General features: G+C 40.4%; 2 protein-coding genes across 2 annotated transcripts in view; one reads left to right on the top strand and one right to left on the bottom strand.

Annotated features, from left to right (window-relative positions):
- dgt3 (dim gamma-tubulin 3) overlaps nt 1-5,648 on the bottom strand; it is a 37,525-nt gene extending 31,877 nt beyond the window's left edge. Inside the window, exons 1-6 of the mRNA XM_065236751.1 lie at nt 5,565-5,648; nt 5,360-5,502; nt 4,927-5,293; nt 4,560-4,864; nt 3,930-4,496; nt 3,687-3,864 (exon numbers count right to left, since the gene is read on the bottom strand). Of these exons, the coding sequence (XP_065092823.1) occupies nt 3,687-3,864; nt 3,930-4,496; nt 4,560-4,864; nt 4,927-5,293; nt 5,360-5,502; nt 5,565-5,582 (1,578 nt within the window). The 5' untranslated portion in view covers nt 5,583-5,648. The remainder of the gene's footprint in view (nt 1-3,686; nt 3,865-3,929; nt 4,497-4,559; nt 4,865-4,926; nt 5,294-5,359; nt 5,503-5,564) is intronic.
- Nucleotides 5,649-13,914: 8,266 nt separating this feature from the next.
- LOC135713631 (leptin receptor gene-related protein) lies at nt 13,915-14,725 on the top strand. Its single transcript, XM_065236773.1, has 3 exons — nt 13,915-14,008; nt 14,080-14,257; nt 14,319-14,725. Exons 1-3 carry the CDS (start codon nt 13,941-13,943, stop codon nt 14,418-14,420), a joined length of 348 nt encoding a protein of 115 aa, XP_065092845.1. The 5' UTR covers nt 13,915-13,940; the 3' UTR covers nt 14,421-14,725.
- Nucleotides 14,726-16,652: the final 1,927 nt, after the last annotated feature.

The following is a 16,652-nucleotide window of genomic DNA, read 5'->3' as shown; positions in this document are numbered from 1 at the left end:
CTGGAATTGTTTTTTCTGTTGTCTGGGATAAGTCTCCGTAATTCGATCTGGGTGTCAGTGGCATGAGGAATAAACCGTTTATAACTGTTAACCAGTGCGAGAAACCTTCGGAGCTCTTTGACAGTCGTCGGAAGTGGAAATTTGACGACGACATCGACGCGATTTGGAAGTGGACGTACTCCATCCTTGCTAACCAGGTAACCAAGAAATTCCACACTTCGTTCCGCAAAATGGCTCTTGGCAACATTTATCACAAGTCCGTAAGATCGGAGTCGTTCGAACACTGCTCGTACGTGCTGATAATGTTCCTCCTCCGTCGACGAAGCTATGCAGATGTCGTCTACAAACACCACAACAAAATCCATATCGGCAAACACCTGATGCATAAATCTTTGGAAGGTTTGGCTGGCGTTGCACAATCCGAACTGCATCCTCGTAAATTCGAAAAGCCCGAACGGGGTTATGACGGCCGTCTTCGGAATATCTGATTCTTGTGGTGAAAATGCTTTTGCCCTGAAACGTATTCAACAGGTCGTGGATATGTGGTACGGGATAGCGATCTGGAACAGTTACCTGATTTAAAGCACGGTAATCACCGACGAATCTCCACTGACCGTTCTTTTTCGGGACGCAATGGAGAGGACTAGCCCAACTGCTGCTAGACGGACGGCATATATCCAGCTCACTCATCACCTGGAACTCCTTCTTAGCAGCGTCTAGTTTGTCTGGGGCGAGGCGGCGACACTTGCTTGCTATGGGAGGCCCTTTCGTTTGAATGTAGTGGGTGACATCGTGCTGGATCGTTGTTTTAATTGTAGTTGGCAACGTCACTTCTCGAAATTCAGTCAATAATTCTCGGAAAGGATGATCTAGGGCGACCACGGTTATGGTGTGAACAGTTGTGTCTATTATACCCCCAATAGAGGATAATTTAGTAAGTCCGTCAATCAACCGTCGGTGTTTAAGATCGACGAGGATTCCGTACGACGCCAGAAAATCTGCTCCAATAATCGCAACACCTACATCACCAATCAAGAAGCGCCAATTGAATCTCCGACGTAGACCAAGATCGACCGTGAGAAATCGTTTGTCGTAAACTTTAATTCTGGAACCGTTTGCAGCGTGGAGGTCGAAAGGTGCTGTTCCATTCGAACGCTCACGAATTGAAGCAGGGAGAATCGAAACATCCGAACCGGTGTCGATAAGAAACTTTGTGTTGCTGGTACGATCGAATATCAAAATACGGCGACTTCGGGTGAACGGGAGTTTAGTTTTTTTGGTTACTAAACTGGCACGGGTCTCGACACTTGAGAGCGCGACCACCGAATTTGCGATGAAACCAGCATATTTCGAAATCGCTTGCATTTCGACTCGAACGTGATGTGCCTAATTTCGGTAGTGAGAGCCGCGATTTGGCCTCGCAATTCTTTCATATCGTTGTTTCCAGTGGGCATCGACGCAGCTGCGATAGTTCATCGCATAGTGCATTTTATCGATAGTTCCGTCACTGATGGTGAGAATGGTTTTAACGTTTGGGGGCATTCTCTGAAGAAACAACATTTTCAAGAGCTCATCGGTTACGTTTAATCCTGCTGCCAGCTCTTGCATTTTTGCGAGCATATGTGTTGGCCGCATATCACCCAAATCGCAGGAACTCAGCAAACGTTCCAACCTTCCTTCTGCAGACACTTGAAAACGCGAGATCAAACGATTCTTCACCGCACTGTACTTATTTTCCGCCGGCAGATTCGACACTAAGTCCGTTACGTGGCAAATGACCGATTGGTCCATTTTGGCCACAATGTGATAAAATTTCGTATCGTCTCTAAGAACATTCGTGAGGGCAAACTGAGCCTCTGCCTGTGCAAACCATATGACAGGATCGTTCTTCCAAAAGTCCGGAAGTTTTACGGCGACGCCAGCGGCGACGGCAGCGTTTTCGTTCGGGTTTGCCTTTTTCGTTGAAGAAATGTATGGAAACGTTATCCAGTCGGTTCTTCTCCGTCGGGGTCAATAATGTGGGGCGCGAACGCGGACCGCGAATAAATAAAACGAATAAAACTTGTTGTTTTTAATCGACAATCTCAAGGAGCTCTTTATTGTCTCACGTGTTTTACAACTCTGACCCTTCCTCTTTTTCTCTGTTCGCTCACGAGGGGTGCGCTGATTGAAAGCAATACCAAGCACCACACTCTATTCTCTGTTCCACTCAAAACGGATTTCCGATACAAAAAAGGGAAATTTCAGGCATAACATTTGATAACGGCACAAAAGCTAGCTTCCTCGCCACATCAGGTATACCTCAGGGAAGCCACATGGGACCGTTAATTTTTATACTGTACTTCAACGACGTGGATCTGGTCATCGAAGCTCCTCGGTTATCATATGCAGATGACCTCAAAATCTTCCTACGAATCTGCTCCATTGCTGACTGTCACTTTCTTCAACGTCAACTGAATGTATTCGCTAGTTGGTGCAGGTTAAACAGAATGGTAGTGAACCCAGCCAAATGCTCCGCTATTACGTTCTCACGAAAACAACAACCGATAATATTTAGCTATGACCTGCTTGGCTCGACAAACGAACGCGTGAATCAGGTGAAAGACTTGGGTGTGATCTTGGATTCGCAGCTTTCATTCAAGCAACACATTGCATATGTTGTTGATAAGGCGTCAAGAACTTTAGGGCTCATTTTTAGGATAGCTAAAAACTTCACTGATATCGCTTGTTCGATCGACGCTTGAGTATTGTTCAGCGGTTTGAAACCCAAACTACAACAACGGTGCCGAGAGAATTGAATCTGTTCAACGTCGCTTTCTTCGTTTTGCGTTGCGTAGATTGCCTTGGAATGATCCGTTTCGATTACCAAGTTACGAAAGCCGTTGTCAACTTATCGACCTAGAACTTCTCCGGACTAGAAGGGACACAAGCAGAGCCCTAACCGTGGCCGATATCCTACAAAGAAGGACAGATTGTGAGGCTATCCTGAGGAAAATTGACCTGAATGTTTAACCCCGACCGCTTCGTAATAACCTTATGCTGGGACTGCCTCTACGTTGCACAAATTATGGAGCGTACGGTGCGATTTGCGGACTGCAGAGAACATTCAACAGAGTTACATCTGTTTTCGACTTTCATCTCTCCCGTGATGCGCTTCGTCGGAAGTTTTCTTCTGTTTTTCGCCGGCAGGAGTTAAGATATTGACTATAAGATATACGTTTTTTTATGTTATGACCATGCTTGAATGTATTTTTTTTACCATAGTTGAGAAGGTTAAAATCATTGGGGCTTCATCCAGCCTGTTGATGTAAAACAACAATAAAAGCATTTGTAAACAAATTTTCTAAGGCCCTTTACACGCAAACCAAAGTACGCCCACGCAAACTACTACCAGTTTCGGAAAGGTGATAGTTGCCCCTATCCGATGATTTTGTTGGTTTGCGTCGGCGTACTTTGGTTCGCGTGTAAAGGGCCTTAGAAAGTTTGTTTACAAATGCTTTTGTGCCGTTATCAAATGTTATGCCTGATTTGTTTCGAACGAGATACAGAATAGGCCAGCAGAAAAATGAAGAAATCAAAATACATCGACTTAGGAAGGGGGCGATGCTTGTAAAATGGAGGGAACTTTAAAATCGCGAGGGAATTTATTTTTAATTTTACCCATTGAATATAAAAAAAAACCTCACCTTTGGTTCGTTGATATTTTGCTGGTAGTCAGTCTTCAGTGTCTTCAACTCCTTCTCGATCTGCTCCATTTCGAAGCTCAACCGTTGCATTCGTTCCTGATACAGCTGATCGAAGAACTGCGGCTTATTCACCGGCCCATCGAATACGTATTTCCTCAGTAATGTTTCACTTTCATTCCTATCAGAACGACAAAAGAAGCAGTTAGCTTCACTCTCACCATCGCATCCTTTCGAATAACTTACAATTCCCCGATTATTTCATCCATATTCTTGTAGAACTTCCCTTTCACGATGGACTGCAAATTTTTGTACGTTCGTTTCTTGAAGTCCTCAAAATCCTGCAGGCAGTTCTTCAAACTCAACGATCGATCCCCGGATGGAGACGATTGGCTCAAATTCAACGAATCCATTACTGAAGCAATCTGGCCCACAAACTCCTCGTACGCTTCGTCTTCTGCATTATTTCTTTCCAGTGCTTTCATTGCTTCGATCCGTTTCAAGCAAAGCTGAGTTTCTGCATTCATTTCGTCACTGTTGTCAAATTTGTTTTTCATCTTCTCCAGGTCCAGCTGCATCAAAATCCACAACAGTTCGGCGTTTATCAGAGCACTCGATACAATTCCAGCCAGCTTCTTGATGTACTCCAAGCGACTAATGGCTCGATTCAGTTTGAGTTTACTGTTTTCGTAGAGAATATGCTCAATTCGATGTTCGTTCATCTGGCGAATATACATCTCTAGTTCCTGCTTGAGGACATCAATCCGAAGCGTGTCTTGTTCGTTAGTACCTTTCAGTTCCGCACAAACTTTCCTACGATTAAACAGCAACTTGGGAATCTAAAATCAACAAAACTAAAAACACAACAAAAATCACCTCATAGCTTCTATTTTCATCGGCTGCCAGCTGAGATCTTGAAAACGCTCCATCATCCTTTTCAATCCATGGTATTCTTTGCTAGCATCCGTCAGTTTAGTCTCCTGCAAATCGAGTCGAGATTTAATGCTCTCCAGCTGCACAATTATATCCCTATGGTTATGATCTGGTTCATGTTCCGAATCGTCCAAATTGCGCACGGAAAAATGTTTCCGGATGTACATCTCCAGATACTTGAGAAATTGATCGCACTTCATGTTGAACTGTTCGATTGGCATCTGATAGACGAACAGTGGAGGGTTTTGCTGGAAGAAAATATAGTTACTTTCAAAAGGATTCCTTTCTACGAAGACATCACAAATCTTACAGCTTGAACGTAGCACTGATGCATATCAAAAATCTGCTGCTGCGTATTGGATTGAATTTCTTCCACAAACTTTGCTTTCTCCACGCATTCTGCCGCAACTTTTCCTTGATTAAACATGGCATCGATGAGCTGCAGATCCAAGTCGGCAAGTTCTTTCGATAGCACCTTTTCCGTGTTTTTTGCCTCGCAAATTAGCTTCTCATATTCCTCCTCGATTGTGACCAACTGTTCCAACTGTTCCTCATAAGCCTCAACATCGGTATTTGTGTAATCCAAAATATGTTCATAGTCCTTGCTGAGGATTTCCAACTCTGATAGAACTTCCTTCTCCGATAAAACGAGACCGTTGTTTTCCAAATCTGCATAACTAATTGGATGAAAATTTCACATACACATTACTGAATAAAAAACCGAAATTGAACAATAAACTTACTCTCTCAACAAACTGTCCGAAATCAAATTGTCCTGACCCACGGATTGACCAAACCAGTCGAAAAACTCCTTAAACGAGACATCATGCAGGAACCACAGGCTTCCCACCTCGACGCCGGTAATTCGCTTTAGGATTTCGAAATTCTGCGTGGTTTTCAACAGAATAAACTTAATAATGCATTTAACAAACGTATGGCAATGCTCACCTTTCCTGAATCATCCATATTTTCCACTATTGGCAATGAAATTCAGTTCTGATTTATACAAAATACACCAACATCGAAGCACGATTTCAGTTGCACAAACGGTCAAAAGGCAATTTTTTGTTTACATCAACACTAGCGCCACTATCGCGAGACGGTCGGTTTCAACGATGAATAAAAGAGCAAGCAGCCTCACCGGCCAAAATCACACTAAAAAATATTACTAAGCAAAGAAAGGTTAAAATTTAATCATGCTGTAAATCAACACGGTAAGAAAAAGTCCCCAAAAGTAATCCTTTTTACTCATCTCGGCACTATACGCCTCGCTATACGCCTTTTTAATAGAAACTAAGCGATCGATTCAACCTCTGGTGGTGAATAAAAGAACGTTAAAAAGAGTGTTGTGAGCAGAAATGTTTACCGTGAGACATAGGAAGCGGAACACTTTTTTTTTCTTTTCCTGTTAAATTGATACATCTGAGGTGCTCCAAAACCAGGAGGAACGAAACTTCAGGATTATCCATGATTCCCAAACCTATCCCAATTCACCCTATCAATTATTTCTATTCCCAACATATCTCTTCTGCGTGCACACAAATTGTCAAGCAAGACCTGCAGTTTATCGAGGTTTTCAGGTCGACCGCTAAGCACTCTGCCATACTCACTGTCAGTTATCAACAATCTCCACAACAAACATCACGTACGTCAGCTGGCCGTGCCGGTTAGAAATCGATGCGAAAACTAAAAAAGACGACGGACCACTCGTCTATAAACGGTCGCGGGAGCAAAAACATCACGCGCATCGCGGAAAAGACGGCAACGCACATCCACTTTCTGGACTCAAACCAATTGAATCCGATGGATAAGAGCCTAGGTGGCGGTGTGTTGTAGCATTGAAGTTGCCGTTCAAACTGCAGATCCTAGCCCCGGGAAAAGCCTCACCGGACAATGAAACGCCCTACGTCAAACAGGTGGAAAAGAATTTAAATATGTATTTATTTTTCCGAAAATGTATGGTCTCTAAATCCGCTAGCATGGAGTCCCCAACATAATCCAGTATATCCAGCAGACTGACTTGGACACCAATTTCGGGATAAGAATCTGCAATCATACAAATCATAACCTTAATAATATCGGTGCATCAAAAAACGCATTTTAATTATTTTTCAATGACATTGCAATGAAAATTAACATAACATTACATTATTCGACAAATTTCCTATATGTATCATCCATAATAATGATCATATCTCACTATTTTGATTTTTTTTTTTTTCAATAATTCAGTGCCAACATTTCAAAGGGGCGTAATTGCTTTTGTAAACAATGGCTTTAGCCGTCAATTTCTCGCAAATTAAAGCCAACCCTTCCAAATTATCACTGCTAGCTGGTACAGGAAACATTTCTCTACCTGCTGGTGTCATTCATTTTTATGAGTGAGCTTTCATTCGCGAGAAATCGACGACTTAAACCATTGTTTGCAAATGCAATTACGCCCCTTTGAAATGTTGGCACTGAATTTATCATTCAAACTCTGGAATTTGAACCGGCTGCCATAAATTTATCACCATCGACTAGTACTGTTTCCCGCCTCTAGTGGCGCATAAATTTCACTTGGATTCTACATGGAAATGAAAAACTACCCAAAATTAAGTATTTTTTTCTCAATTGTGGGTTTCAGTGCAATAACCCAAATTTGAGTAAATCGTATTATTGTAGTTTCCATTTAACACCAGCAAAAAAAAACCTACTCTTAAAGGAATAGAGCTAATATACTATAGAGGAAGAATAGCGCTGGTGTTCCCTTTGTTCCGATGTTGAATAATACCAACAATCAATACGAAACTAACGATTTTAAATTGGCTCACCACTTTAGTAGCCTATTGGTCCCAAGCAAACGATTAACGTACCCTATTCTAGTTGAAATTCTATTACTACACTATGTTTGTTTTGATTCGCTATGAAAGTTTGACAGATAACATCAGGGGTGTGTGGATTCATGCAGAACATGCAGGGGTGAGTGAAATAGCTTGGGACTGCTTGGGACCGTTGTTTTTTATCATTCAAACTCTGGAATTTGAACCGGCTGCCATAAATTTATCACCATCGACTAGTACTGTTTCCCGCCTCTAGTGGCGCATAAATTTCACTTGGATTCTACATGGAAATGAAAAACTACCCAAAATTAAGTATTTTTTTCTCAATTGTGGGTTTCAGTGCAATAACCCAAATTTGAGTAAATCGTATTATTGTAGTTTCCATTTAACACCAGCAAAAAAAAACCTACTCTTAAAGGAATAGAGCTAATATACTATAGAGGAAGAATAGCGCTGGTGTTCCCTTTGTTCCGATGTTGAATAATACCAACAATCAATACGAAACTAACGATTTTAAATTGGCTCACCACTTTAGTAGCCTATTGGTCCCAAGCAAACGATTAACGTACCCTATTCTAGTTGAAATTCTATTACTACACTATGTTTGTTTTGATTCGCTATGAAAGTTTGACAGATAACATCAGGGGTGTGTGGATTCATGCAGAACATGCAGGGGTGAGTGAAATAGCTTGGGACTGCTTGGGACCGTTGTTCTGGTACTGAGTGAGCCAAAAATAATAATGATTTTCTTCGGGACCCAGTGGTCTTAGAGTTACCTCTATGATAATACCGGGTACAGAACTGTCAAACTGCATAGTTTTTTCTCGCTTTGACAGTTGTGTCCCTAATTAGATGTGAGGAAAAGATGTTTCGACAGCGACGGCAGCGCTATTCTTCCCTAGATTCTTCCTCTATATTTTATTAGCTCTATTCTTAAAGGCCATCCACATTAGATCCGTTTGCGTTGCATTGACGTAAATTTGACAGTTAGACAATAGATTTAGCTGTCACTTTGCTGCAACGCAGATCTAATGTGCGTGGGCCTTTAAGTATATTGTACCCAAAATTAAGTTTAATTCACGTAAATTTGAGAATATGCAATTTACTCAAAAGCAATGGGTGAGACAGATTTACTCTGAGTTGCATTTTTGCAGTGAGTAACTCGCGAGTAACTCAATTTACCTCAATATTTAAACGACGTTCATCGATTTTTTTTTTCTCTGCTTACTCCGTTTACTCTCTTTAAGAATATGCTTCTCATATTAAACTTTAGTTTTGTTTGTAAACAAAATAAGCCCAAGTTTATCCTGAGGTATTAAAATAGCTTGAATATTATGGAAGAACCTGTGCCGGTGCCTGCTTACTACCAGCACGAGCTTACAGTTCCAGCCAGCTTTCAGCAGTTGTTCTTCTTCCTCAGCAGCCAGTCCCAGTTGTCCCATCATCGCAGATCAAACAAGCTCTCCAAACTGCTATTCTTCTACACATCTGGAATTTCACCTATAATGAACGATCCCATCAGCATTGATTGATCCAGTAGTAGTAACAGCAGTCCCATTGAAAGTGGTAATAACTAACCCGGATACCCTTCTCGTTAGCACCATGCAAGTTAGCTTTAGCGTGAAGATTCCATCACAGCACATCAAACATACCGTGGTGAGCAATATTCCAACCGTGGTCCCTCCAATAAAATCCGTCGCTACAGTTTCCGATTTAGAAAATATCTCCCCGGCGGGGCAACAACCGATTAACATCCAATTCCAGCTCCGACGGCAACGCTACAAACCATTAGCCCCGCGGAATGTTCAGTCAGAGACTGCCGTCGACGGTCGCAGCAAAATCACGGTGGTGTATCGCAGAAACGGGATCGTATCAACAATCAATTCGAAACCAACGATTTTAAATTGGCTCACTACTTTACTAGCCTATTGGTCCCAAGCAAACGATTAACGTACCCCATTCTAGTCGAAATTCTACTACTGCACAATGTTTGTTTTGATTTGCTATGAATGTTTGACAGATAAAATGACGGGTTAGTGGATTTTCCTATGTTTCGAGGGGTGAATCGATTAGCTTGGGACCGAAGATAGTACCAGAGCTGAGCCAAAAAGTTGAGCTCGTTTCTTCGGGACCTTCTAGTCTTAAGGTATCAGTACACGAAACAAATATTTGTCTTAATTTGACAGATACATTAAATGTATCTGTCAAATTAAGACAAATATTTGTCTCGTGTACTAATACCTTTAGAGTTACCTCTATGATCGTATCACGATCATCCCGAAGGCACAGCAGAAGCACCAAAAGAGGAAGGATGGATGTCCACCGTCAGTAGAACCAACAATCAATACGAAACTAACGATTTTAAATTGGCTCACCACTTTAGTAGCCTATTGGTCCCAAGCAAACGATTAACGTACCCTATTCTAGTTGAAATTCTATTACTACACTATGTTTGTTTTGATTCGCTATGAAAGTTTGACAGATAACATCAGGGGTGTGTGGATTCATGCAGAACATGCAGGGGTGAGTGAAATATCTTGGGACTGCTTGGGACCGTTGTTCTGGTACTGAGTGAGCCAAAAATAATAATGATTTTCTTCGGGACCCAGTGGTCTTAGAGTTACCTCTATGGTAGAACTGCACAGTGGTAATTAAGAGCTCGGTTTGCAGTTTCATCCAGCGGCAGTTTGCCAAGCCATGGGAACGGGATTGCTTCGACGAGTATTGTAGCGAGGGGGACGACACATCTAAATCTCAATTCTACGTGTTCAACCAATCTCACACTAGCTAATCAATCTTCGAAAAATCTTCTTTAATTTCTCGCATCTACTTGCATCGTGCATCATTTTTTTTGCAAGAAATCTTCAGAATCGTCATAAATCTTCTAATCAGCGTGCGCGCAGCTAACCACAGCAAAAAACAATTTTTCCTTCATCGTAGATATTAGAGTCGCCCCCCTCGTATTGTAGTACGTACGGAGTACGTAATTTGGTGGATTTTGAGTATTTGTTCAGACAGATCGAGTATTTCCATTGCTAGGCAGCAATAGGTTCCGTTCACGTCCACAGTTGGTAAGGGTTGAACGAAGATTATTAATTAGAGATAATGCAGGATAATCAATTAAATCAATTTAAGCGTCTCCGAGTTTCGCTGAGTTATTGAGTTCTGTAAATATGCTTTTTTATTGTTGATTTGATTGACAGCAGCTTTTCGGCTTCGCATGAAGATGCACCTTCATATGTTGCTGTGATGCAAAAAGAGGGAAAGCAAATGACAGTGATCTTTCTCACTGAGCTATGTGAGTTACTCGAGGTGCATCAACATCAAAAGCAACTCTGAAATTACTCATGATTGCTCTTTAGCTCTTTACTCCTATGGTAAAATCCATAAGCAAACGCCAGACTGGGCGTGAAACATGACGGACTTCGTACACCGAGGTGAATTTCCATATACCTTTTATGTGTGAAACCACATAGTTTTTTGCAATTAGACTTCACAAATAAAAAATATATTTGAAGAACATAAAAATTATTTGGTTTCCCACCAATAAATTCGATGACATATAAGAAATGAATTTCATTTGCTTTGGTAAATAGAATTTATGTGTGAGGTTTATAACATTTATTTCTCGGTAGAACATAAAGATTATGTGTCTAATTCAAATGAAAGTCATGGTACATACAATAACGTTTACGCATCAAATTCATATATGTTATTGCTAAAAATATAAATAAAATAATAAAAATACAGGCTCTGGTAAATTATTTATTTTCCTGAAGAATTTACACCGTCACTGACGTCAGTGGATTGTATATTCCCGCGTGAAGGCGATTTGGTTTGAGTCCTCCGATGTATGTCGAAGGCGAGGTCGAAGGTGCCTCGGAGGGCTCATCGGAGGGTCTAGCGTATACATCGCCGCCTTTAGTCTCGACGTCCTCTTCCTGCGCGTCCTCCTCCTGCACGTCCTCCTCCTGCACTTCCTCCTCCTGCACGTCATCCTCCTGCACGTCATCCTCCTGCAAGTCTTCCTCCTACACGTCCAGCAGGAAGAATCCCAGTGTAGAATTCACAAAAAAAAGTTATTTCAAACATATAATTTATATTACACTAACTCACGTTTGCCTTGCGCCATTTAGTTATCCGACGGAAGATTTCGGTTTCCTCTGATTTTAAAGCTTCTCCGAGCTCATCACGGGACCTTTTGGCTAATGTTTCTGTGATTTTTTTTTTCACTGAAAACAATCGAAAATAATAGTTTTATAGTAAATACCCGAAAAAAAAATTACAGTGAAATTTTCAGTGGAAACAATGCTCTAACATTAATATTTATTGTCGACAATAAAAATGATTGTTATAATGTTGTACCCTTCCGAAAACGGCAAAACTGTTACCTAGCTGTACAATGAATGTACATAATAAAATGTTGTTACAATGATTTTTATTGTATTTTTCATTTATTTTATTGTTAACATGATTCGATCACGAACAATAATGAACAATTCTATTACAATAAAAAATGTTGTTACATTAAATATTCGTGTGTTTTCATTGTGGGTTACTTCACGAACAATAAAAATAAATCTGATTGAAGCATGCAGACTATGAGAGGGTCAGCAACACTGCCAATGTAATCAAGATAGGTGCTGCTCGTATGGCTCTTGCTTTGACAGTTCGTTTGGCTCTATTCGTTGCCAAGTCAATTGAACGCCTACGACCAGATCGGTTTGAGTTGAACTCAACTCTCCTGCCTCATCTAAATCCCGCTTAATGCAGACCTTTTCCGTGCAGTCACTAATCATACAATAATAATAAAAAAATCCACCACTTGAAGATGTCAGGAAATCACTCTTAGGTGGAAGCATATTTTCATGGGCGATTCTCTCCAGTTGAATGCATTAACTTATCAACGACGTTCAACCACCAAGGAGACGTGACCTAGAGAGATCGAGTGCAGGGGAGTTGGCTTCCATTTCTCACAAGTTCCGGATCGAATCTCAATCCATAACCAGTAAAAAAAGGACTCACCCGTAACAGACATTACCACCCCCTTCCCTCCCCGGGGCGATGTTTTATTTTTTCGATTTATTTTTAAAGTCGATAAAGTAGATCTGTCAAGCCAACACATACACTCTAAAGTACACTGTTATTTTTTTAATCAATAAATTCGCCAACCAACAGTAAAATAACAATAATATATAATGTTATTGAAAAAAAATTATATGGGGAAATCACGAAAATTTCATTGTTAAGATACTTAACAACCCCCCTTTTTTATTGTAAATTTTCCATTTACCATGAAATTTACTGTTTTGTACAACATAAATCAAGGTAAATTTATTGTAGACGTAACAATATAAATCATTGTTAAGACAATAATTTTCGTCTTATTGTTACATTGTTTTTTATTGTATTTTTGTTGTTATTTTTTTTCGGGTAGTTAAAGATAAATGAGATAAATAATTATTTACCTTTGAGAATGCTCAAGTTTTGTTGATAGATGGAGACGATTTAGCACAATTTGTGCAAACTTATTGTTTGACGCCATATTAATAGTGTGCACTGAATTGAATCACTTAACCATTATGTGTGAAAACACATAAGTTTCATCTATAAGATTCGAACCATAATTTTTATGGCAGCACACATATAAATAAAATTTGTCACGCATATACGTGTTATAGGTTATCTTATAGTAGGTAAGGGGTTTGTTATGAAAATTATGTTTACACATATAAACATAATGTTTTGAATATCTTTTAAAAATTATGTGTACAGACAAAATAAACATTAAGTTTAGAATTTTATTAGTGTACTATCCTTTCACTCCATCGAAAAATCCCATAAGAAACTGTCAATCTTTTCTAGAAGAGACGATTTTCCGACGGTGCCGTCAACGCCAATATCGTTGGGTCAAATCTGTCGTTCCTTTTTGGACAACAATAAGGAATGCAAGTGAGAGGCTGAAGTCAATATTAAGTAAAAAGAACGCAAATTGTTGGGTTGTATTTTTTCTCCGTGTCATATACATTTTTTTGCTTTGTATCTCTTGCCCGATTTTGGCCAATGAGGATTATATTTTTGACATTTTTTTTTTCTTTTGTTCGTTTGCGTCTCTCTTTTCTCCGATATCCGTTGTCAAAGCAGAAAACTCCAAAACAACTTGCAGACAGTGAAGAAAATCTCGGAAAAATGGCAGAATCATTGAAAGGTAAACATTATTTTTACTAAATTCTCGCTGTAAGATTGCCCAAATTTGGCAAAATGCCTAGTCGAAGGATTTTGTAGATCACTATACTTTATAGTGACTTGAAATTCTTCGGATTGAATATGCATGAAAAGGCAAAAAGCCTTTCAATAATACCCTTGACTAATGCCTTATTTTCTCTTTTTTGTTCATTGTCCTTCGATTTCTACGATGCTCGGGCAACCTAGTGTAAGTATTAAAATTCAGCATTCAATCATGTTGTTAACTTATCGAAATTAATTCTCTTTCAGAATTGTTATGCTGGCCATGCTGGGCTCGATCGGGATGACTATGATCATCCTGGCCTGTGCGCTTCCAACATACAAGTAACTTATCGACTTTCTTTAATTTAATTTAGTGATTCATCCTTCAATGGTGATACGCATTCTTTTTGCAGAGTCTGGTGGCCATTCTTCGTGCTATTATTTTACATCCTATGTCCCATCCCGACGCTGGTCGCCAAAAGAAACCAATCGGACGACGATGAGTCACGGATCACCCATTCCATGTTCGCCACCATTGGAATCGTTATCAGCAGCTTTGCGTTGCCGATCGTCCTCGCTCGGTCGTTGGTGGTATGGTTTAAGACGTGGATTACTGTTCGTGCCGCTTTTCAACGCTTGAATTTCGTTTCAGATTCACTGGGGAGCATGTTATCTCACTTTGGCTGGTAATACGATCGCCTACATCACCATTCTTGGCTACTTCTTCGGGTACGAATCGGGTGATTCCTGGTAGAAGGGCAGTAGCCATGTAATCATAATCCGAATCACTGTGAACAACAGTGTATGAATTCCAAACTTATACAGCATAGAAGAGTCAATCAATTTGGGTTACTGCGCAGTGATGTGTCTATTTAGGGGTTAAAAGTAAGAACTACTTTTCGAGAAAATAATCTGAACAGAGCGTAGTAATTATTTGGTTTAGTTAATCATTTATTAAATTAGAATGCAATTAAGTTTCCGCGATAAATGCTAGGAACAGTTAAATTACATAGTGTACTGAACAAACTATCGAAATAATTCAATAAATGGCGTGATTATTATTTTTTAATTCAAAGAAAACACGTTTTCTCTGTGACGGTGTAATCAAATCAGATATTCTATTCTCTCAAAAGAACCTCAAAAACAATAATCTGGCACCAGCAAACAGGGATATTAGGGAACGATTTCCTGCCAACCTTCAGTAGCGAAAACCTGATAGGCGTGGATTTTTAAGAAACACAATGTGTGCTGCCTAAGTTGAGTGGCAATGTAATGCTGGAATTCTCTATGGCTCTTATTTCATCGAACAACTCCTCACCGGGAAGCGATATGATTAAATTCAATCTTCTGAAAAATCTTCCAGATATCGCTAAAAGACGCTTGATAGACTTATTCAATTCCTTACTAGAAAACAACATTATACCAACAATTATACCGCCTGAACTGAGACAGGTCAAAGTAATAGCCATTCGAAAACCTGGCAAACCAGCGTCTGACCATAACTCATACCGTCCGATTGCGATGCTTTCGTGCATTAGGAAATTGTTGCAGAAAATGATCCTTCGGAGACTCGATCACTGGGTCGAATCAAATAACTTGCTATCAAATACACAGTTTGGGTTCCGCAAGAGCAAAGGAACAAACGATTGTCTAGCGCTACTTTCCACAGATATTCAACTGGCCTTTGCGCACAAGGCGCAATTGGCTTCAGTATTCTTGGACATTAAGGGGGCTTTTGATTCAGTTTCCATTGAAATTCTGTCAGACAATCTGCACAGATGTGGACTTTCTGGAATTTTAAATAATTTCTTGTCAGAAAAGCAAATGAACTTTTCCCTTGGACAACTGACAACTTCCAGAATTAGCTACATGGGCCTGCCCCAAGGCTGATGTCTCAGCCCGCTTCTTTATAACTTTTATGTCAGATATCGACAACTGTTTGGCAGAACAATGCACGCTAAGACAACTTGCAGATGACGGTGTGGTTTCCGTAAGAGGTCCACATGCCGTGGACTTGCAAGGACCATTGCAAAGTTCCTTAGATACCTTGTCGTCTTGGGCTAGGAATCTAGGGATCGGATTCTCGCCGCAGAAAACTGAACTGGTAGTGTTTATCGAAAGCGGTACCCAGCCCAAATGCAGTTTGATCTTTTGGGCTGAAACATTACTCAATCATTGTCTTTCAAGTACCTTGGGGTCTGGTTTGATTCAAAGTGCACTTGGAATACCCATATTACGTATTTGAAGCAAAAATGGAGGATCAACTTTCTCCGTTCAATTTGCGGCACATGGTGGGGTGCTCATCCGGGAGACCTCATAACGCTTTAAAAAACAACAGTTCTCTCTGTTCTAGAGTAAGGCTCTTTCTGCTTTCTCTCGGTAAGAAAATGTCACCTAATAAAATTGGAACGAATTCAATATCGTTGTCTGCGTATTGCTCTCGGCTGTATGCACTCAACGCATAACATGAGTCTCGAGGTTCTGGCAGGAGTAACACCCCTCCAGAACCGTTTCTGGGAGCTCTCTCTCAGAATACTAATCAAATGCGGAGTGACGAACACACTTATAATTGAAAATTTTGAAGAAATTCTTGGGCTGAACACACAATCTCGATTTATGAGAATCTACCACCACTTCATATCGTCAGATATGTGCCTTCCTTGTTACAATCCAAACCGTGTTCATTTCACCAATCGCAGTTCCTCAATTGAATATGATCTGACCATGAAACAAGCAACTCGTGGGATTCCCGATCAACTTCGACCTATTATTATCCCGCGTATTTTTACCGAAAAAGTACCAACACGTCAATTGCGTTAACAGATATTTTACAGACGGGTCTCGTCTCAGTGGATCCACTGGCTTCGGTGTCTTCAATGAAAACTCTAGCGCCTTCCGCAAAATTCAGGAACCTTGTTCCGTTTATGTTGCTGAGCTGGCAGCAATCAACTTCGCATTGGGGATGATTTCCAACATGCCCGCAGAC

Source organism: Ochlerotatus camptorhynchus, unplaced genomic scaffold (genome assembly GCF_037179485.1).
Source record: "Ochlerotatus camptorhynchus isolate MF236.1 unplaced genomic scaffold, CSIRO-AGI_Acam_v1.1 ptg000574l, whole genome shotgun sequence".
NCBI lineage: Eukaryota > Metazoa > Arthropoda > Insecta > Diptera > Culicidae > Ochlerotatus > Ochlerotatus camptorhynchus.
Note: the sequence above shows the minus strand (reverse complement) of the source record. Positions and strands in the feature narration are given on the sequence as shown.